Source organism: Sylvia atricapilla, chromosome 11, assembly GCF_009819655.1.
Source record: "Sylvia atricapilla isolate bSylAtr1 chromosome 11, bSylAtr1.pri, whole genome shotgun sequence".
NCBI classification, from domain to species: Eukaryota; Metazoa; Chordata; class Aves; order Passeriformes; family Sylviidae; genus Sylvia; species Sylvia atricapilla.
Window position 1 is genome coordinate 19,785,299 of NC_089150.1, and position 22,904 is coordinate 19,808,202.

Below are 22,904 nucleotides of genomic sequence, written 5' to 3' on the forward strand. Positions count from 1 at the left end.
TCTCTCCCTCCCAGAGGAAACCCTCCCTACAGGCTGGGGAAAACCATCCCCAGGGCTCCCCGGGGAGAAGGGAGTGCTGTCCCGGGAAAGGGCAGCCAGGCCCCGGCTCACCTGCTCCCCGCGCTCGCCACGGAGCAGCCTGGGCAGCCCTGGCAGGCAGGGCCACTGCCAGCAGGAGCAGGAGCAAGAGGCGCAGAGCAAGGGCCATGGTGCCTTGCCCTGAGCCAGTTCCCAGCTCTTGCTGCCACCGCTGTCCTCACAGCAATGTCCGAATGCCAGCACCGCCGCCGCCGCTGCTGCCGCAGCAGTTGTGGTCAGGGACTGACTGCTGGGTCCTTGTGGTGCTGTGCAACCACGGGGCTCTGGGGCCTCTGTGACCTCAGAGCCTGCTGTGACCTCAGCCTGATGTCACCTCAGAGCCTGCTGTGACCTCAGCCTGATGTCACCTCAGAGCCTTCTGTGACATCAGAACCTGCTGTGATTCATGGCTGGGGCAGGATATTTTTAGAATGGATCTCAAGAGATGCTGTTCCAGTGAATGTTCCAGCGTGTTCCTCCAGGCCTCTCTGTGGAATCTAGGTTTTTTTCACAAGATCTGATTTATAGACGTGTTTGGACAAATGAGACATTCCATGGTTCTACCTTTGATAGCAATGTCAAGTCCAAAATTCGACTCATACTGGTGATTCCCACTATTGCACGTAACGCTTGCCCTGACATGCTGACACTGAGTATGTGCTGTTTGCTGTGCTGGCCTTTGGCCGATATTTAAAGAGCAATAGGTTTGGTGCCATAATTTATAAAAATAATGCACTACTGGCCTCAGGGTAGCTGCATTCTTTAGGGGAGACCCAAACCCCGTGCATCTCTTATGGGTGTCCTCAGTCACCCTAAAATCCCACTGTGTGCCTCACGAGAGGCCTCAGACCCCTTCTCAACTTATAGGTGTCCCTTGGCCCCTGCACACCTTTGGAGATACCCCAAATTCCACGCAAAACTTATGGGTGTCCCCAGGCCCTTGCACAGCAGAGAGGTGACCCAAACCCTGTGCATGCCTTTAGAGGGCTCAATCATGACACTTAGGGGGCGGCAACAGGGTTGAACCATGTTCCCTGTATGTGTTCACCTGTGTCACTAGATGAACAGATGAGGCCTGGGGGGCAAATCCCCACTCTGCTCATAAAGGATCCCAGGGTGCCACAGGCCCACTGTCTGTTGGGCTCTGAGCTCATCTCTATGAAGGATTTCCTTCTGGTGCACAGTCCAGCCTCATTTAATTTTTCTCAAGGCAAGCCCTTACTGATGGCTTCTTTCTTTTTCAGGCCATGCCACTGGAGGAATGTAGCCCTGGTTCATGCCTGACATGTTTTGGTTTTCTGAAATTCCTTTCCCATGGAATTTTCTGTAAACAAGAGACATGTTTTTGCAAATGCAAATTGTTGACATTCTTTCACCTAGGAGGGACTTCTTGATGTCTCTCTGGTCTGACCAATGTGATTAAAGAGGTTTGTCTTTGCTTCACCAATCCAATTGGTCTGTGTAGAATAGTATAAAAAGAGATACACATCCCAACAATAAAGGAGTCATTTTCAGCCTTCTGAAGTCAGAGTCTTTGTGTTGCTGTAGTGTACAACAGCGTCAGAGGAGGTCCATGGCCGGGTGATGACACTGGAGGAAATGTGCCCCCAGCCCAGGGACGCTCAGCATGGGCTCCCCCAACCCCTCCGGGCCCTGCCGCTGCTCACAGCAGCCCCTGCCTGCCTCCTGCCTGCCCACACCGTGGGGCATCCACTCCCAGCCATGGAGCTCAGCAGTGCTGCTGCATTCTGGGCTTTGCTGGGGGCAGCGCACGGACACTGGTGTAACAATTCTATCCCTTTATTGGAACAGAAGGCCTGATCCTGGGAGCACTCAGTCGAGGGTCAGTTGAGCCCTTCCAAATCCTTTCCTGGCAGAAATAAATGGCCAAACTTCCCCTATCACAAGCAAACACTGTGTTCCCTGACAGAGACCCCTTCTGATTCCCTTCTGGGAGTCAGGAACACATGTTGTGGTGGCGGCTGCATCTGTGGGAGCAATGGGGAGCCTGAGCCCGTGCTGTGCCCCACTGCTGAGCTGGCAGCACGGTGCACACAGCCAGGACATTCCATGTTTCCCCCAGAGCTGGGCCTGCAGGCACCTTGCTGCCCCTTGGCACAGGCTGTGCCAGCCAACGCAGCCCAGCAGGGCGGGAGGAGAGCCCGGGGCCAGCAGGAAGCAGAGAGAAACCCCTGCCCTGGCACAGAGGGAGTTCTTCCAGAAGCAAAGATGGGGACCTTAAGAGAATCCAACTGTGCTCAAAGTTTGCCTCTGAAGTCTGAGAGCTGAACTTGTCAGAAATCCCAGAAAATTAACTGGGAAAATGTTTTACGTAATTTTGTTGTGTGTAGGTACAAATCTCCAATTGGAAAAGAGTCTCTGCAGTAGGCTGGTGTCTTAGGGTGTATTAGTTTTTCCTAAAGTAAAGATTATCAATTAAATGCAATTTTATTCCAGAAATGTAAAAATATTCTAAGATTTTCAGAATTCTGAAACTACTTTGAAAAGTCCTTGTTTGCTATGGAAATAGAGAAGGAGTATTTTGGGATTTCTTTCCACAAAAAAAATTTCTAGATATTTCTAAAAATTTTTAATTTCTACAAATGAAAAGCAAAGACAAAATGAGCTCGCTTTTTCTCAGGAGCCCTGTGCCATTTGCTGCCTGCCCAGCCCAGGCTGTGCCCAGACAAGGAGCTCCACCAGTGCTGGTGGTACCACACAAACACCAGAGCTGAAGCCCAGAGGTGTTGCTGGACTCAAGCCCTGTCTTGGCAGGAGGGCTGCACCTCCTGTCCTGGCAGGGGACCAGGGCCACTCCCTTTGGGGACAGAGGCTCCTGTTCCGGTTGGTGGCGGCCACTTCTGCGCTGCAATAAGTTTGTAATGGAGCTGTGGCAGGGACAATGGACACGTGTGTGAAGCCGAAAGATGACAGTTCCAGTTGTCACAGACTGAAGCCTTTGGCTGCTCTTGTGAAGCTGCAGGGGTGGAGAAGCTGCTCCTGTGGAGAGAGGAGTGTGTGAGGGCCCGGCTGGCGCTGGCACACAGGGAGCCTCCTGCACAGCAGGGCCCAGAGCTGCCAAGGCTCCCCAGCACGGCTGCAGCTGCTGGCACAGCTTGGCCCAGCTGCACAGCTGCCCCTCAGGGCCCCGGCCAGCCGGGGATGGCTCTGGGCAGCTCCCTGGCCAGGAGCGGCCCCAAGCGCCTCTGCCTTTCCAGGGCAATCTGCTCCCTGCTCTTTCTCCTCCCCACCTTGCTCTGCCCCTGCCCGCTGCCCCTGGGGCTGCTCTTGGCCAGGCAGCCTCAGTGGGAGCCAGCACTGGCTGCAGCCCCAGCGGGCTCCCCAGGACAAGGCCCAGCAATTAAGAGGCCAATTAGAGCACTGGGCAGCAGCAGCAGAACCCTCAGCAGAGTTATTTGGACAACACTGGACTCACCACAACTCCACAGCAGCCTCACCTGGAGTGTTCCTTGCCTACAGTCAACTTTCAAAAGAAGTTGTTTGAGAGAAAGGTTAACAAACACTCACTGTTTCCTCTTCCAGTAATTCAGAATTCTGGCACAGCTTAAAATGAAGATAAGCTCCAAAATAAGCAGGCTTCCAATTAACAGTAGCCAGCAGCGTGTTCCCTGACAGAGACCACTTCTGATATCCTTCTGGGAGTCACGAACACGTTTTGTGGTGGCAGCTGCATCTGTGGGAGCAATGGGGAGCGTCAGCCCGTGCTGTGCCCCACTGCTGAGCTGGCAGCACGATGCACACGGCCAGGACGTTCTGTGTTTCCCTCAGAGCTGGGCCTGCAGGCACCTTGGTGCCCCTTGGCACAGCAGGAGGGACCTTGGGGCACCAGTGCCCTTTCCCAGGGGCTGTCAACGAGCTCCAGAGGCCTCCAAGCCCGAGTGCCTGCAGCTTTGGCTGCTGCCGGGCAGTGCAAGGGCAGGGGCTGGGAAAGAGCTGCTGCCACACAGCCCCAGCGAGGGCTGAGCCTGGCACAGCAATTACCTTCTTTAACTGTGTCCATGTCTGTGCCTGTGCCTGAGCGTCTGTCTGGCATCCCCTCTTTTCCTGCATCAGGGTCAGAAAACAATCCATTGCTTCCTCCAGGAAATGTCTGTGACTGCGTGGTCTTTTGCTCCATCACTTGAGAAAGGAAGAGGTACAGCTGAATCAGATGGAAGAGTTCCTGATTTGTGTGCTGGCATCTTCAGGACATCATGATTGCCAAACACGGGGATAAGGTTAATAAAATGTCTTCGCTTTTGGGGCTGGGCCAGGGCCCTCCCTCATCCAAACAGCCTCCAGTCCTGAGCAAAAGGTGGTAAGAGGATCGTGCCCAGTGAGGGCACACACGGGCACAGCTCTGTCCTGGCACCTGCAGCGATGCCCCCCTGGCCGAGCTGTGGGCTCTGAGCTGGAAGCTCTCCCAGGGGAAAGGACTTGACCTACCCTCAGCATCTCCCACAGGCTCAGTCGTGGAGGGGGGTTGTGAAGCCAGATCAGCTTGATGAAGAGGTTCAGCTGCAAAGAAAGGCAGGACAGAAGAGCTCCCATGGCACTGCAGGAGATCCTCAGGCTCCCTGGGGCTGCCAAAGGAGCCACCCAAGGCACAACCCCGGGGCACAGCCCTGGGCCTGGCCCCTTCCCTCTCTGCTCTTCTCCGTGGCTGCACAGAGCACACGGAAGGACACCCTGGCATTGCACACGGGAAGAGGATTGACAGCTCAATGCTCCTTCCTGCCACTGACAGTGATCCTGTGGGACCACTCAGGACTCCAGAAGGGAGCAGGAAAAGGTTTCCAGAGTCCTTCAACCCTGAGATCATGTTAAGGAAAAGGGCACAGGACTGAGCTCTTGTAACAGTGACCCTGATTATTCTGTCAGGAAAGGCACGCTGAGAACTTGCCTTCAGCATTCTCCAACAGATTCAAGCCATCATCCAGCAGGGCTTCCAGATAATCCATGTCCTGATCCCAGTCTAGAAGGGAGCACAGATCAGGAGCATTTCCATGGAGTGCTGGGATCCACCTCTGTTTAGGGAGCTGGGCACTGCCATGGGGTCGGGTCAGGTGGTGGGAGGCAGATGTCAGGGGACAAGGCCAAAGCTGCAGAGGGGCCTGAGGAGCTCTGGGCTGGCTCTGCTCACACTCCACACTCTTTGCACGCCCTGTTCAGCGTCTCTGGAGGGCAGAGATGGCATCATACTGCCAAGCAGCAGAGATGGCAGCTCAGGCCTCAGCAGGTCTCAGCAATTACCTCCTGTGACTGTGCCTGGCATCGCCTCCCATCCTGCAGCAGAGTCTGCCATGGAGCCCCTGCTTCCTCCGGGAAACGCCGCTTTCAGCACATCTTCTCCATCCACTTCTGGAAACAAGGACAGCTCTGTCAGATCGAAGCGTTCCCCATTGGAGAGGGGGCACCTCCAAGGGGCAATGCTTGTTAAAGACATGGATAAGGATCAGGAATTCCTAGGAATTTTTTGGGTATGTCAGGTCTATCCATCTGCAAAGAGCCACCCTTCCTGAACTACCCAGAGCCCAGGAAACTGCAGGGATCTCAGGGTGTGCCTGGCCCCTGGTGCACTTTGGGCTGCCTGTCTGCTGATGCCCAATGCCTTCCCGCAGAGCCTGGGGAGAAGCTGCAGCCAGGCCAGGCTGGGAAACAGCCCTGCAGGCTGTGAAAGCAGCAGTGGGGCAGCGAGGCTGCCATGGATCCCTTCCCGCTGGGCCGGGCACGGCGTGTCCAGAGGTGCAGAGCAAGGCCCCGGCTGGGAGTGTCAGGAGAAGGCTCAGGGACATGCATCCACCGGGTCCTCTCTGCAGCATTTCCTTCAGCATTTGACACATGAGTTTGTACACCTCATGGGATTTCTTGGGTCGTGCAGCTTTGTACTTCCCTGTTGGAGGACCTTAGGGGAAAGTATTTTCATTTTCCAGGAACAGATCCCACAAAAGCAAGGCTCAGCCCATGAGGTCAGCAGGGACACATGACTCACCCCTGCGATGGGAACTGGGCTCGTGTGCAGTATCCACCAAGGGAGCTGGAAAAGTCTTCCCTGCAGATACGCCTGCAACTGAACAGCCAGAGAAGCTTCTGTCACCTCTCCTGCTCTGCACGGGCAGCACTGAGCCACAGGAGCAGTGAGAGGATCGTGCCCAGTGAGGGCTCACACGGGCACAGCTCTTTCCTGGCACTGAAGCGGTGCCAGGACATTGACACTGCTAATTCTTTTAGGAAAGGCACACAGAAAACCTGCCTCCAGCGTTGCCTCCAGCATTCTCCAAGAGTTTCAAGCCATATTCCAGCAGGGCATGCAGCAAATGCATTTTACGATTCCAGTCTAGAAGGGAGCACAGATGAGAAGCATTTCCATGAAGTGTTGGGATCGCCTTCTGCCTTGGGGAATGGGGCACTGCCAGGGGGTCAGGTCAGGCCGTGGGAGGCAGATGTCAGGGGACAGGGCCAAAGCTGCAGAGGGGCCTGGGGAGCTCTGGGCTGGATCCCTTCCCACTCTGCCGGGCACGGTGTGTCCAGATATGCAGAGCAAGGCCCTTGCTGTGAGTGTCAGTAGAAGGCTCCGGGACACGAACCCACCATGTTTTTTGTGCAGTTCTGTTGCGATTTTTTTCAGGATGTCATTTGACTCAGGCGATTCCTTCTCTCCTGTGGTTTTGTACTTCTTTGTTGGAGGACCTTAACAGAAAGTATTTTCATTTTCCAGGAGCAGATCCCACAAACCCAGGGCTCAGCCTGTGGGATCAGCAGGGAAACAAGACTCACCCCTGCGATGGGAGATGGGTTTCTGTGTAGTAACCATCAAGAAAGCTGGAGGATTCCTCCCTGCAGTCACAGCTGTAACTCAACAGCCACAGAGACTTCTGTCACCTCTGCTGCTCTGCACGGGCAGCACTGAGCCACAGGAGCAGTGAGAGGATCGTGCCCAGTGAAGGCACACACGGGCATGGCTCTGTCCTGGCACCTGCAGCAGGGCTGCCCTGGCCGAGCTGTGGGCTCTGAGCTGGCAGCTCTCCCAGGGGAAAGGACTTGACCTACCCTCAGCATCTCCCACAGGCTCTGTCTTGGATGTGGGTTGTGAAGCCGGATCACTGCGATGAAGTGGTTCAGCTGCAAAGAAAGGCAGGAAAGAAGAGCTCCCGTGGCACTGCAGGAGATCCTCAGGCTCCCTGGGGCTGCCAAAGGAGCCACCCAAGGCACAGCCCCGGGCCACAGCCCTGGGCCCGGCCCCTTCCCTCTCTGCTCTTCTCCGTGGCTGCACAGAGCACACGGAAGGACACCCTGGCATTGCACACGGGAAGGGGATTGACAGCTGAATGCTCCTTCCTGCCACTGACAGTGATCCTGTGGGACCACTCAGGGCTCCAGAAGGGAGCAGGGAAAGGTTTCCATAGTCCTTCAACCCTGACTTGACCTTAACAAAAATGGCCCCTGAATGAGCTCTTGCCACAGTGATACTGATTATTCTGTCAGTAAAAAGGGAAATTAAAAACTTGCCTCCAGCATTCTCCAAGATCTTCAAAGTGTCATTCACCAGTGCTTCCAAATAATCCAAGTCATGATCCAGATCTAGAAAGGAGCACAGATGAGAAGCATTTCCATGGAGTGCTGGGATCCCCTTCTGCCTTAGGGAACGGGGCACTGCCAGGGGGTTGGGTCAGGCGGTGGGAGGCAGATGTCAGGGGACAGGGTCAAAGCTGCAGAGGGGCCTGGGGAGCTCTGGGCTGGCTCTGGTCACTCTCCACACTCTTTGCACGCCCTGTTCAGCATCCCCGGAGAGGAAACTGGAGCAGCCCAGGCCCCATTGCAGCTCTCTCCCTCCCAGAGGAAACCCTCCCTACAGGCTGGGGAAAACCATCCCCAAGGCTCCCCGGGGAGAAGGGAGCGCTGTCCCGGGAAAGGGCAGCCAGGCCCCGGCTCACCTGCTCCCCGCGCTCGCCACGGAGCAGCCTGGGCAGCCCTGGCAGGCAGGGCCACTGCCAGCAGGAGCAAGAGCAAGAGGCGCAGAGCAAGGGCCATGGTGCCTTGCCCTGAGCCAGTGCCCAGCTCTTGCTGCCACCGCTGTCCTCACAACAAGGTCCCAATGTCAGCACCGCCGCTGCTGCCGCTGCAGTTGTGGTCAGGGACTGATGGGCTGGACTTTGTGATGCTGCAAATCCACAGGGCTGTGTGACCTCAGAGCTGCTGTGACCTCAGAGCCCTGTTGCGACCTCACAGCCTGGGTAGGGATGGACCTCTGAGATGGAATTTTCCTTCTTGGGGAGGGAGCCCCCTGAAGTTGAGCTCACAGGCCTGCCCTGTTTTCTGGACACTGGCACAGGGGCAGTGAGAGCTCAAATGCCTTGAGAATAACAGGAGGTCACATCCAATTTTTTCTGAGCTCCTCAGGCACTGTTAGCTGTAGCCACGATGCTGAGGAGTGAGTGATATCTGGCTGGAGACAAGTGCAAGGTTCCCTCCTTTCAGCAGCATCCTGGCTGGGAGTTTGGCACCTTGGAGGGGCCATGGCTTATGCAGCCCTTTTGTTTCATGGGAAAGGTGCAGCCTTTACTCTTCACAATTTGCTCTCCATGTGCAATTTAAAGGTCTGCTTTCTCTTGTGATCCTCAAAGGACAGAGTCAGTGAAACAGTTGGAAAAACCACCCAACCACTTAAATGCTTTGATATGCCAAAGGAAACCTTGAGGAGCACACAGTGAGTCTGGGCTGCCTGAGGCCTTCCATGACAGTGACTGATACAGGTGCCACCACTCTGGACTTCTGCAATGCCTGGACACATCACCCCTGCTCAGCATCCTTGTGCCTCATCTGGAGAGCTGTGGAGCTGATGTAGGCACATTTTGGAGAATGAGGAATTGCCATGTGGCCACATCCAGAGGGTTGTGGTCAGTGGATGTCAGTGACCAGTGCTGTCCCTCAGGGTGACAGTAAAACCATCCCTGGACACTGGGAACCTAATATCCTGATGGTGCTGCTGGACAAGAGAGCTGGAGGTGCCTCCCAGAGAGAACTGTTCTCATTCCCCAAGGCTTTCAGCAGTTGCTCGGTGAATAAGCAGCTGACTGAAGAGCAAAGATACTGAGAAACCACCCTGGGAAGAAAGAAACATCTCCCCATCCAAACCTCACCTGTCTTTATCCAGCTCCAAGGGGAACAGACGCATATATATATCTAAGAAAGTAACTTCAGATTTAAATAAAAGCTCTTTATTTATCCTTTTCATATGAAGTTGTGGTTAGAAAGAAGTTTTATTTTATACAGTTACATTTAGTAAAGACATTAAATAACATGATTTTAAGGTGTCAAATACTGAACGATCAGCAAGTTCCTCCCTGATCTACATTCATCAGTGCCTGCTGTCAGAAAGGGATCAGAAGGTCCTGTCCAGGGGGTGGGAGCAGATGTATGCCCTCTTCTCCAGGATCTGCTTTGCAGCTTTTTTAATGCAATCATCCAGGTTTTCCTCAGCATCTGTGGAGAAGCAGAGAAAAGTCAACTAAGGTACCATAAAGAGCTGTTCTAATTTTCTTTCAAAAAGTGTTTTTGAATACAGATGCAAGTGTGTGTGAGTGCCAGGAAGAAACTGACCATTCTCTTTTGAAAAAGATGATTACAGACTGAGTTTCAGAGAGCCAATGCCCAACTGGTCAGTACTTCCCAAAGAGTACATATCCCTGATTTCTATCAGTTACTTGTCAGGAGTATTTGCTACTGATAGATTTTATATTCCTCAAAAAAAGAACTCTGGCAGTTTGCTTTAGCTACGACGTGAAGCGACTCTTTTCAACAGGTTCCAATTCTGCTTCTTGTTTGAATTAAAAGCAAAAGTCTTCTGTTGGTCACATCAAACCCACCGTCTTTTGATCACAAACTGTGAAAGACAGAAAAGTGTAAAGGTTATTATATAGTACTTACATTTTTCTAATTGAGCCATGGCATAATTATTCTTGAAATAGGCTTCTGTGCAGAAGATATTTGTAAGAAGCACCTGGAAAATGAGTAAAACTGAGTTAAAAAATGGTGAATGAATTTCATAAACAAAACCATGTTTTAACTATATGTAGTTAAACATATAGTGAATTAAACTCCTCAAAGCCCCTTGATAATGGAAGCCTGCAGCCCAGTCATGTGCAGTGCAGCCTCAGCTGCCCCTTTGAGCCCAGAGCTGCCAAGGGTCAGGGCTGGGATGAATCTTCACCCAAAACTGGTGCCAAGACTGATTGGGAATCAATCATTACATGAGCTACTAAATAATGACTTTCCTATCCTGAAATGCACTGCCCAAATACTGCTGGGATTATGTTATTAATATGGAAAGAGCTTGGGAAGAACTGCATGGTGTTAACAGATTTGAGAGAATGTGCAGAGTTGTGATGAGGCTCTAAATGTCTCTGTATGTGCTGAAGAAGTATTTTAAACATGTTTAGAGTGTGCAGCTCAACAAGCAGAGCCCCTGAGAGACTCCTGCACTCTGGTAGGCTTAGCCACGTTCTGCTGCACTTTTATGGGAGAATTTGCTGTAATTCCCCCCAAATGCAGCCTGGCTGCTCCCAGGAGCAGAGCCTGGGTGGGAATGGCTGTGCTGGAGGACACTCACCTCATGGTCGTGGTTCCTGAGCCCGATGCTGATGGAGCGGCTGGCCCGGGAGATGGCTGCAGTCATTGCATACAAATTAATCACCACATCTGCCACTCTCTTCAGCACCAGCTGCTCCTCCACTATTGTCTGGGAGAGTGAAAATCATTGTCAGCCTGTGGTTTGTCAGTTTAAAACTTTAACCAAATATCAGTGTCGATACTTGGTGTTTAGGTCCAGCTTCATTTCGCATAAACAGGTTCTAGCCTAGGTCAGAAATTATCATAGTTTTGGGTTAACTAAGCTGCACCTTTTAACAGTTCACTTGTAAATTTGTAAAACTGCTGTGTGCCTTAAACCACTTAGCTAAATGTCTGCAGCAGCAGGATTTGTACTTCCACAAGGAAAAGAAAACAACCAATTGACTGAGGCTGCTGGTGCCTTGGGTTTGGTTTTAAAAATGTAACTTGTCCATTACACTGAGCTCAGAATGTCAGTGTGTCTTCTCACACCCAGTGAGAAGGCGTCATGTGGGTCCTGCCACACTCAGTCCCCTGCAGGTTCCAGTGGGGCCCTGATGATAAACTATTCACTAACAAAGACAACAGACAAAATAAAGTTACCTTGCCAAACCTACTTAGCAGGCCCCTGACTGTAGTTCCAAAATAATAAACATTTTCTTCGAGTTTCTTAGCACTCTCCTGTAAAACAAAACAAAAAATAGAACAATTTGAGTAGTTTTATAACGGTTTTATAAGTTTTGCTCAAGGTCTCAGGTCGAACCCTGTATTCATTTCCATGTTTGGGCTTGCATGCACTAGGTTTTGAGAATTTTCTGTGCCTGGATTTCCCACACAAAGGGAAAAAAACCATGTAATCTCAGCAGTGAGGCTCTTACCTGGAGGCTGGGATGCACCACCCCACGGTCACCTACAAGCCCCAGGTCCACCTTCCTGCCCAGGGTGTCCTGTACCCTGGTCAGGAACTCCCCCAGGGCCACTCCCATGTTTCCTTTCTTGATTGCTCTGAAATGTTGGGGGAAAAAAAGGCTGTTAAGGAAATTCCAGGAGGTTCAGACATAACCAGCTGGAATTCCAAATGCTTTAGCAAAATGCCTGCAGTTTGTCCATGAATTACCAAGTCTTGATCCATTTCATTGTGAAGTCTGGAGAACAACTGTCGAGCCTTAGGAGTCATCAGCTGCTCTCCAAGACACCCACAAGGAATTCCAGAGCCCAGTACTCAATATGCACAATGCAACTGTTGTGCAATACAACTTCATTCAGACACAAAATAATCAGTACTGGACTTGAAAGAAATAATTACAGCTTATGTAAAAGTCTAAGATAATTAAATGCTTAAATGCCATTAAATGCTACAACTCCTAAATCTATGAACCATCCCATTAAAAAGACAAAGAGCCCCTGTAACACTGAACTTTGACAGGCAATAAATAGAAAATACTGCAGGTTTTCCCTACAGTTTCTTATCTGCAAAGTTATCAGATTCGATGTAGTTTATTAAAAACTATTAACAATTAATAAGAACATACTTAAGTTTGTCAGTTAAGATCTTCCCTGCATGCTGCATCCCTGTCAAGGCAATGTACATTCTCAGGATTTCATTGGTTCCCTGGAAAAAACAAGACAAAGTGAGACAGGTGGAGAACTAGAGTTTACAACATTGAATGTTCTCCAAGCAGGTCTGTTGTGCCCCTGTGCCCTTCCCACTGTTCCAGTATCATGTGATGACTCTCCCCACCCATAAATTTCTGCCTTTTGCCTTATCTCAGTTAAAATTCTGATTTCATGGGGCGCTGAAGAAGTCGAGCCCCCCATTATTAAACACACAAATGTATCCCAATGAAAAAGAAACCAGACTAAATGCATTTCGAGTGAAAAAAGTTCTGCACTGTTCCAGTGAAGGAGCATTTAAATAGTTGTAGAACTGTTCAAAATGAGCTGAGTTAAAATCAAGTCTGGCAGTGACTCCAATGTACACATTGATGGGTCACTGACAATGCAGCCTGGAAAGAGAACAAGCTTCAGAACCAACCTTTCTTTTAATATAAATGCCTATCAATAAGTTAATTCAACTTTTAAGTTCATCTTTTGTGAGTTTCCCTACTTCACTAATGGGAAGCACACAAGAGGAAAGGTTACTGCAGTAATTCACACTGTGGTCAGTCTATAAAAGTGACCACAGCTTATTTTATTATAGGGAACTACTACTGATATTCCAAAGAAAACAAGGTTAGTCCTCAGTCTTACTCTGTCACAGACTTTGCAGCTGAAGGAACAAAGTCCTGGTCAATCAAACCTTCAGGTTTCTGCTCACCTTTATGGAACGTGTGAGCTGCAGTTTGCAGTGTGAACAGAATCCTGGTACTTGCCTCAAAGATGAGCAGGATCCTGGTGTCCCTGAGGTAGCGCTCGTAGGGATAATCCTTCATGTAGCCAAGGCCTCCAAGAATCTGCAGGGCCTCACTCACACATGCCCAGGCACCTTCAGAGCTGAACACCTGCCATGGACCAGGGTTAAACAACCAGATCAAAAATCAGCAATAAACACACCAGGCCCTGCTCTGGGCTTGTATCTGCAGGACACTGCTGCAGTATTTTCTGTGTGTTACACCAGTCCTGTTAACTCACCCGAACAGCATCCCAGTGGCTCAGGGGGTTTGGTCAAACTCAAACAGTGGCCTCACAATGCACAAGGCACTCTCCAAAAGGGCACATTCCAGGGAAAGGGGCAGCCCCACGTGGGCAGAGCAGCTGTAGCCGCTTGGCTGGAGCCCAGAGCAGGAGTTTTCTGCAGTGACCACACCGTGAGGGACACCCTGGCAGCTACAGCCTGGACATTCCACGGGGTTTGTTCTGCCACCAGCTCCCTGGGAAAGCTGGCATAGCAACAGCTTGTCCAGGCTGGCAGCTGGAGTGTAACTGAGTGTCCCTGTGCTTGTGTGAGACCCCAGCTAAGGAGGGCTGTGATATTCCCAACCTGTGCCCTGCAGGTTTTATTTGGTGCAGGTCTGAGCTTGTGGGACACAGACACAACAGCCAGAGAACAGCAGTCATCACTTGACCTGGCTGCAGTGCTCCTGTCACCAGCCCAAATGCAGCCCCTGAGACTGCACACAGAGCCCTTCCCCAGCAGTGCTGACCTTGACCATGGCAGCCTCCACGGAGCAGTCAGGGAGGCCTGGCCTGTCCATCATCCCTGCAGTCAGGTAAGCCATGCTCTCCATCACGTAGGCTTTCACAGCCATCAGACAGAACTTCTCCTGCCACACAGCAATGTAAGGAATCAGACAGAAATGCAGATGCCAAAGTCCACATTCAACCCTCAAACTTAAAGAAACCTGCAGTTTTAGTATGTTTAACATCATCAAATTAATCAATCAATAAAAAGTACCACTTCCAAATAATGAATAAAAAATACTTTTATACATTTTTCATTCTGGACATTGAAAAGATCAGTGTACAGAAGTCAGCACCAGGTTCAAACAAATTTCTAGCAAATCCTTTAAACCAGTACAGCCAAAATACCCCCAATGCAATCTATGTCCTGGCACGTAGCAAAGAGATTTAGATGTTTCATTTTTTGTTACCTGAATTAATCCAAATTGGCTGAGTTTCTTATTGAATTGTTTCCTGGTACAAGCATACTCTGATGTCATTTCTTTAAAGAAAGAAAAATAAATCCATCTCAGAAGGGCTGTGGCAGACCATTCCTCCTGCTGGTGTCTTTCCCTGGATGGTGACACTCCAGTCAATGCCCAGGAACCCGCTGGCTGCTCCAGAAGCAGCACTTCATGAAAATCACCCTCTCACTGATGGTGTTGATCAAGTCTGGGACCAGCCTGTCAAAGGCTTTTGGACAAGAGGTGTGAATCTCTGAGATTCTTCTCTGAGAGAAGTAATCTTCTACTTCTCTGAGAGAAGTAATCAGTTTTGGTGCTAATTGATTAGAGAGACTTCTGTTACTGTTTTGGCCAATTATTGGCAGCAACCAATTTTACTCCTAATTACTGTGTGCAGCTTTGAGCCAGTTATTCAGGTGGGAGGTTCTAAGGGAGATTACACCTTCTAAAGCAATAGTACAGAGGTCTTTTTCTTGGGAAGAACATTTTACCTCAGGGAAGTCCAGAGGCAATAACCTCCACTCCATGAACTGAACCTACACTCTATGAAAGGGAAAAAATCTTTATTTCAAAACCTCTGCAAACAGGCTTTTAATAACTATTTTTCAAAAACATATTATAGTATTTTAAAGATGTCAAAGCATGTTATGACAAGGTCAGGACTCCTGCTCCTACTCTGAATGTCCTGCATTATCTGCCTCAGGCAGAGCAGTTTCTGCTGGCACCCAGAGCACCCAATTCACTCACCTATCAACTTTTTAATCATTCCAGCAGATGCACTGCCCATGCTAAATCTTCCACTGTTGAGGATATTCATGGCAACCTGTGAAGAAATGGGTGGGGTTTAGGCCCAGGCTGCTCACTGCTTCCTGCTTCAGAACTCCCTGGATTTCAGTTCTCCCTGGGACACACCTCCAGTCCTGGGAAGTGCCCTCATATCAGCCACCACAGCACTCAGCACTCCAAGGAAAATGCTTCAAAACTGGCCTTCTCCTGCCACCCCTGACATCCAATTTTATTTCTAAAGTAGATGATCCAGTGACTTGGAAATAGTCTCTATTCTCTAATTACATGAAGGTAAAACGTAGAGAAAAATGTATTTATCTGCAGCTGGTAAACAACATTCCAGCTGGACAGCAATGCTCCAGTTTATCAGATGAAGAATAAAACCACAGTATTTTTCCCTGCAGCTGACCTGTGATGGCTGCTCTCTGCCTCAGATTCCTTTCAGCAGCACACCAACGGAAGGGAACAAGATTGGAGGTGCAGAAATGAAATACAGACCAACAATGTATAAAAATAGATTGTGGAGCCTGGTGTTGTTTCTCAACAGGGGTGACTCAGGTCAAAGCCTGTCAGGAAAGAAGTCACTGTCCTACATTTTAACTAGTCAGGACGACACCACAAAAATCTTCTTTTAATCTCTACTATATTAAGGAAAATTATTTAATTTAGCATTAAGGCCTGGACTTGCCTGTTACAGCAGGAATAAGAAATGGAGGAGTAAGGACAGTTTTGCAAACCCCCAGGTCACACTCTCAGAGAAAGGTGACACAGCAAGGCCACCTGTGGTCTCTTTCCTGGGGTCCTGCCAGCAATTCCTTGTGCAACAATCCAGCCCTGGGGAAGCACCTGACAGCCAGGGCACCTTGGAGCTGGGCTGGCCTCCAGCCATTCCCTGGGACACTCATTCCTCTGTCTCCCCTTCCACATTCTGCTGGAGGAACCAGCAGAGGACATGTCCCCCATTCAGGTCACAAGGGCAGCTGAAGTCACTCTCTAATCTGAGAGGACACCACAAAAACAACCAAAAGCCCAACAAGAAGAGAAAAAAGACAGAGAAATCTGAGGTGGTGGCACACTGTGCACTGTCCAGTGACACCAAGTTACAGATCAGTGGGGCAGTCTGTCCTCCAGCACTGTGGCAGTGCTCACACCATCCAACAGAAAACCTCAGCCCAGGGGGAAAACAGTCCCCTTCAGGCTTTTAAAAATCACCAGTAGTTATTCCCCAGTGCTTACCTTAAACCCCCCTCCAACTTCTCCAATCACATTCTCTATAGGCACTTTGGTGTTTTCAAAATGTACTTCACAGGCTGTAACACAGAATTAACACTTGATTAAATATGACACAGAAATATTTAAAAGACATTCAGGAATTTAAGTCACTATTTGTAGCAAGAAATGATATTTTTGTAATGCATTGAATTACACATGCTTTGCCAAAGAAGTGAGAATTTGGGAAAAGGCTATAGTTGACATCAATGACTGATGTAAAATATTAAAAATGTTATGAATGTACACTATGTAAACAGAGAACTACTTTTGCCTTTATTTTTAGTTCTAAGGAACTGACTGAACCAAGATGGTGCAAAGCTGCAGTCATTAAAAAGCTTTCAAGAGCTGATGAAAGTGGACTTCCAGATTAAACCTACTGGCCACTGATTCTCCTGAGTGATTTCTTTCACTGCACAGTGAGTGAGTCCACAAAATGGATTTCTTATTTCAAACCCTGTGTCAGGAAGGACTCCTAGGAAAAGCCAGCTAAAGAAACACAAAACTTAAACTGTAACATGGAACAGGTATTGATTTACCTCTGAATTCAGATGAATTAACCCAAATAAAAAACTACTGAAACCATTTCTACTGTCAATTTTAGGTGATTCTTACTGTTGGAGCCTCGAATGCCCAATTTATCCTCGGGCTTCCCATGGGTGACGCCCCCGAAGTCGCGCTCCACGATGAAAGCAGTGATTTTATCCTTCACCTGCCCATCCTTATCCACAACCTCTGTCCTGGCAAACACTGTGAAAACACTGGCCAGGCCACCATTGGAGATCCAGACCTGTTTTGAGACAAGGAAGATGTGTAAGAAATGGAACTGTGCTGATTTTGTGAGCATAGTTCTCAAGGGTTTTCTAACAGGCTGGGCAAAGAACAGAGTGCTGAAAAATTGCTGCTCCTTCCCTTCAGTTTTAATGAGAGTCTGCTCCTATTTTTCTTACCAGGGGCTTAATGCAGTAATTCCCTAACAATAATTTCCTATTCTCTTCATGCCTAAACTGGCAAGGATTATCTTTTTGACACTGTTGTTCTCCTCTAGCTTGGAAACCTCCTAATTCTAGACTGATGCAAAAGCCAAGGACACTTCCTACACTTGTAACAGAACCCTTTCCTGTTCCCAGTCCGAGTAGGTATACCTTGGAGCCATTTAACAGGAAGTGTTTCCCATCTTCACTCAGGGTTGCTCTTGTCTGGATGGATGCAGCATCACTCCCACTAGAAAACAAACAAGTTTTTGATGTTTAAAGAAATAAACATGCTTTAAAAAACCAAGACTGCATATTCTCCCTCTTCCCATCCTTTAAAAAGAAGGGGTTCTTAAATAGTAGTGTATCAATTATAGCTTTAAACTAACAAGGAAGCTCACTAGATTGAACAGCTCTGGAAGTTAGATCTGAGGGGACATTTCTGCTCATTACCATTTTTTCAGGGTTATGACCTGACCAGAATGTGCAGAATGCCACAAAAGCAACTTTTTGGAGCTACACTTTGAGCTATGTGAACACACAATGAGTCTGTCACTTAAGTAACACCTCAAAATTTTCCTTTTAGTTTTGGCAGCTCCTTCAATACAGGCTTTTATATTTTGAATAAGAACTGAAAGCATCCTAGAACAGTCACAGCACATTATTTCTGATGTAGCACAAAGCATCTTTTCAATTCATGGAAGAAATTAGGTAAATGAATTCATGAGATTTCATGGACACTGCCAAAAGCAGCACATTGGAGAAAGAGTAAATTCAGTCAGGAGTGTTCCTTTAAAAATTAAAAAAATCCCATGGATTTATATACTAAGTGCCACAGGCCCCAAATAATGAAGATTTAAGGTGTGAAGCAGTGCAGATGAAGCAGTAAGGCCACTCTGTGGGGCAGCAGCACCTGCCAGGTTCGGTGAGGCAGAAGGCAGCAATGTGCTCCCCCGAGGCCAGGCGGGGCAGGTACTTGGCCTTCTGCTCCTCGGTGCCAGCAATCAGGATCCCCTGCAGAAACAAGCACAGAAAACTCTGCAGCATCACCTTGTGGGAAAAGAAAGGCAGCTGACAAGCTCCAGCATGTTCAGACAGCTTCATCTGCAAGTTTTATGGCACAGCAAGAGACAGTTTAATGAACAGCAGACTGTGTTATTTATCAGACATTAAAATATTTTTCATTAGCGTTGTCTGCTCACTTCTTCAAGGAATTTTCTCTTGCTGTAACAAACTTAGTGTGGTTTCAAGCTTCCTTCTGCCGTCCATCCACCACTAAAAGGTAAATACCTATGGCTGTAAATAAGTTCAAAATTGACACCTGCGTTCAGATGAGTTTTCTCCTCTTGCCCCAGTCAGCCAGCCAAAGTTGCTCTCTTCTGAATTCTGTCCTTCCTCATTACCTGAGCCACCCTAAAACTCTGTTTATTTCTATTCTATTTGTTCTAGATACCTTAAAGAAGTCTGGTCAATTAAAAAAAAAACAAACAAACAAACACAACTTGGGATCATTTAAAGTAGATTTCCTAAGAATAATTATCCTAATAGTAACTCTCTTTTGTATTTCCTATCCAGCCTTTCTTACACTGAACCAGTGGCACCAACCACCTGATTGAGGCTTCCCCAGTAATTCTGATTTGCTCTCCCCAAGCCCCACATTTTTCACTTGAGCTTTTCCACGCAGTGTGTGCAGAATCCCTGGCCCCAAAGCAGCAGCATTACCTTCAGCCCAATGGCCTGATGAGCTGCCAGGGTAACTGCAATGGAGCCATCCAGGGATGTGATTTCTCCCAGACGTGCATACATGGTGTTTGACAGGCCCAGCCCACCTGCAACAGGCACCACAGGTTTGATTTTACTACATTTAACGTGCTCCTCCCCCAAAAAAAAATTCCACTTCAAGTACAGAAATACAGGAGTGCAACAGCTTTAGCTGGAGAGATACAAAAGTCACACAAAATGCATCCCTAAATGCACTGGGTTGTTCTTCTGTGACATTTACTCACCATATTCCTCTGGAATCTGCATGCCAAAGAGACCCAGGTCCTTCAGTCCTTGTAAGGTTTCAGGTGGGATTTTTGCATCTTGGTCGATTTTCTTTGAGTCCACTACAAATAGAGAAGTTTTTTCTCATTTAACACCGTGTTTCTTAGCGCCCAGAGCAGCTGTGAGACTGCAGCATTCCCCCAGCAGGGCCAAGCTCACTGGTGAGACTTCTCATCCCCAGCTTCACAAGAATTTATTCTTTCTAGCTTTAGCCTGCCTGTCCTGTCTGTCCTCATGACATAGGCAGGAAAAGGATTTGGAAGCGGGAAAAATCCAGCATTTGTTTCATTTTCTCAAACATTTCTACTGGTTCTGCATGTCAGCAGATTTCAAGACTGGACTAAGTAAAGTATTTCCAGGGTTTTCTATCTGAACTAAGTCTAGGTCATGAATGAAAAAAGGTACATAAATGATGTAATTAGAAAATCTTGTTCTTAGGAGGTTTTAGATTCTTGGGGGATTAAGAGAGCTGTTCTGTACCATGGCAGTGAAAACAAACAGGATTCATATTTTCTCCAGACTCCATAATCTGACCCTTTTATTCCTCCCCTAAACATCACATTGTTTATTCCATAAATTATGTTCCCCCACAGAGCAAAGAACAGTTAAAAAGAAAAAAAAAATCACAACACATGAACCAGTAAAAAGCACAATTCAGCTGAGCTAAAACCAATTTCAAATCCAATCTTTATCCCAGAATGCTTTAATATTTTTGGTTTTTTCCTGTTTTAGAGATTTAATTCTTTTGATCAGCACCCAAAGACTCCCCAGAAGGGCCATAAATAGACAGGCTACAGAATCAGAAATAAATGCATAAAATAAATTGTTTTGGGTATAATAAACTGCTATAGCTAAATCGTTTTGTAATCACTAAATCACTTGCATGGATGGATAAAAACATAATAATATACCTTCTTCATTGAAGAACTTTTCCACAGGTCCCACAAACTGGTTGATCTCTGCCAGCTCTTCATTGCTAATTTCTGGGTAAGGAAAAACTTCTTCCTAAAATAGGAAAATTATTTAATAATTTTAATACACAAATCATGCAATTGAAATAAAAATTATGGTTGATATGCCTTGCAAAGACTCTAAACCACTGTGCAAATTAAGAGTTGTGGAAAATGTTCTGAAACAGAAACAGAACTCCACAGGACCCAACTTTATTACACACCAAAAACCAGACCAGAGGTGTTACCTGAACAACAGAAACATTAGGGAGAAATCAAGCCATTTTTAAAAACTACAAGGATGCAAAAATCCTTCATCATCCATGAGCTTTGTCAGTGTAACCCTGTTTAGGGATGGATAAAAAATGAATTTAATTTGTGTTAAAATCAATGAACTGTTCTAATGTTGTAACTGTTCTAATGTTTCCAAAGACTGTCCCTTGCAAACACCCAGCACATTTCACCTGTTAATGCCTCGAGAAGAAAGGGGAGTGAGTCCCACCACTCCTTATCATCACCAGGGTGTTCTGGCCATAAACTGGGAGCAGCAGTTTGAGTTGATAAAAAGTCCACGTAAAGAACACAAGAAGTGGGAGGCTGTGTAACAAGCACACGTCTAGTTTTTACTGCCTTTCCCCTTTTAAACAGAAGAATTTACCTCTGCACAAATATGTTCACGATACTCTGAACAATAACATCAGCGTCAAAAATTCAGGACCTGGGAAATGCTAGAGGTTTTCAGAAAGCTGCTGTGTTGAAGTTTGAGAGAAAAACCACCGCAGACATGTCTGAAGAAGGGTTTAACACGGTGGAGCCTGAGCGCTGCCTGCTGTAACACTTTACCTGAGAAGTTCTGTTGCAACAGACTATTGCTCAACTCATTTCAGTGGGTTTGAGTGATTCCTTCTTCAGTTTACTTCACCCTGCATTTATGCACACTCTAAGCTTCGCATTAACAAACTCTGGTTAGTACAGCGTTCTAGCTCAGATGTTAATTTCTTTATCCAGTGGCACCTCAAGGCAAGACAAGCATTTCAACCTTTCCTATGCAAACTCTAGGCAGAAGTTTACATGGAGTCTCGATCGCTGAAGCCAAGGCGGAGATTGAAGTGGCCGAGGTTTTTCGGCACGCCCGGAGCGCAGTGACACGCCGGTTCCAGGGGATCTGCGGGCTGCCCGCCACAGAGGGCTGTGGCTTTAGCGCAGCTCCTGGGTGCTGGTTCTTTGGGTCATTCCGAGTTTAAAATCCCGTGTTTTGTGTGCAGGGGGGACACTCCAAATGAGGCGGCTCCAGCCGAGGGGCACCGGACCCCAGAGACGCCTCCTGCCCACCCCGTGCGAGGGCCCGGAGCTCTGCAGGGCACCGGGCCGGACCCAGGGGCCGCGCAACCAGCGGGCAGGGCCCGGCTCCTGCCGGGGCTCACACCGACCCGTCAGCCGGGGCTGAGCAGCTGGGAAAGCCCCGCGGGTGCAGCCGACGGCCCCGCCGTGCCCTCCCCGCTGCCCGGCGCTGAAAGGGCAGCGAGCCCCGGGCGCGGCCCCGCGGACCCACCTTGCGCAGGGCGCCGAGGAACAGCTCCTTGGCGAAGGCGCGGCGGGGCGCGGCCGTGCGCAGCCCGCGGGCGGAGGGCCCGGCCCGGGCCCAGCGCAGAGCCCGCAGCAGCAGCACCGCGCTCATGGCCGCCACCGGCGCTCCGCTGACGGCACCGCCGAGCGCCCGGCCCGGCCCCGGGGCGGAGCACGGCCCCGCAGCCGTACCGCCTCAGCGGGCGGTGCTTGGCTCACGGCGACCGCGGGGATACACCCGATCGTGGCTTGGCTCCTCCGGCCCCGGGGCGGGCCACGGCCTCAGCGCCCCGACGCCTCAGCGCCTCAGCACCTCAGCGCCCCACCGCCTCAGCACCTCAGCGCCCCACCGCGCAGCGCTTCGCTCGCAGGGCCCGCGGGCACGGCGCTAAAACCGCTCACGGCTTCTCTCCCCAGGGCACGGCTCCGGTTGCTCCGGTCCTGTCCTGCCCGGCAGCTCCTGCGTGAGCCGCACCGAAAGCAGCTCTCGGTGCGTGCAGGGTGCCTTGGAATGGCCTCCCTGCAGGCCAGCGGGGAGCAGCGCCGCAGACGGGGATCGCTGCAGCACCGCCGCGATCTGCCGCTGTCCTAAAAGATTAGTTCCGAGGGGTGGAAAAGCAGGAGGTGATGTCTAATCCTAGCAGGGAACAAGGAGTGGGGAGCGCTGGGCTGGGTGCAGCACTTTGCAGTCCTTGGGAAGCAGTGTTGAGGTGTCAGTGCCTCTGTAGGGTATTCCCGTGGTATGGATGGAGGGGGAAAAGCCTCAGCTGGTGACACGATGTCACTCGGAGGGGACATGGGTGGCACTGCCACAGCTGTACCACATCCCAGCTCTGGGCAGAAGACACCGTCCTGAGGGTCAGGAGAGCTCCCAGACTGAAAATGAGGGTTGAAAGGGCTAAACTGGGGACACCCTCTCCTGAGACAAGTCAGGCAGGTTCTGGTGATGTAGGGCTGATGTGGCAGCTTGAAAGAAAGGATGAACACAGCATGGTAAAAACTGC

At 49.3% G+C, this 22,904-nt stretch overlaps 1 protein-coding gene across 1 annotated transcript; it reads right to left on the reverse strand.

Moving 5' to 3' along the window:
• Nucleotides 1–9,280: 9,280 nt before the first annotated feature.
• On the reverse strand, nt 9,281–22,035 carry ACAD9 (acyl-CoA dehydrogenase family member 9). The gene is made up of 18 exons (XM_066326975.1): nt 21,887–22,035; nt 20,296–20,389; nt 19,345–19,446; nt 19,061–19,167; nt 18,252–18,352; nt 17,510–17,588; nt 16,980–17,154; nt 16,332–16,405; nt 15,057–15,132; nt 14,277–14,347; nt 13,830–13,949; nt 13,059–13,187; nt 12,219–12,298; nt 11,565–11,691; nt 11,290–11,367; nt 10,688–10,816; nt 10,006–10,078; nt 9,281–9,561 (listed from the first exon to the last, which is right to left on the reverse strand). Exons 1-18 carry the CDS (start codon nt 22,010–22,012, stop codon nt 9,461–9,463), a joined length of 1,842 nt encoding a protein of 613 aa, XP_066183072.1. The 5' UTR covers nt 22,013–22,035; the 3' UTR covers nt 9,281–9,460.
• Between the last annotated feature and the right edge of the window lie 869 nt (nt 22,036–22,904).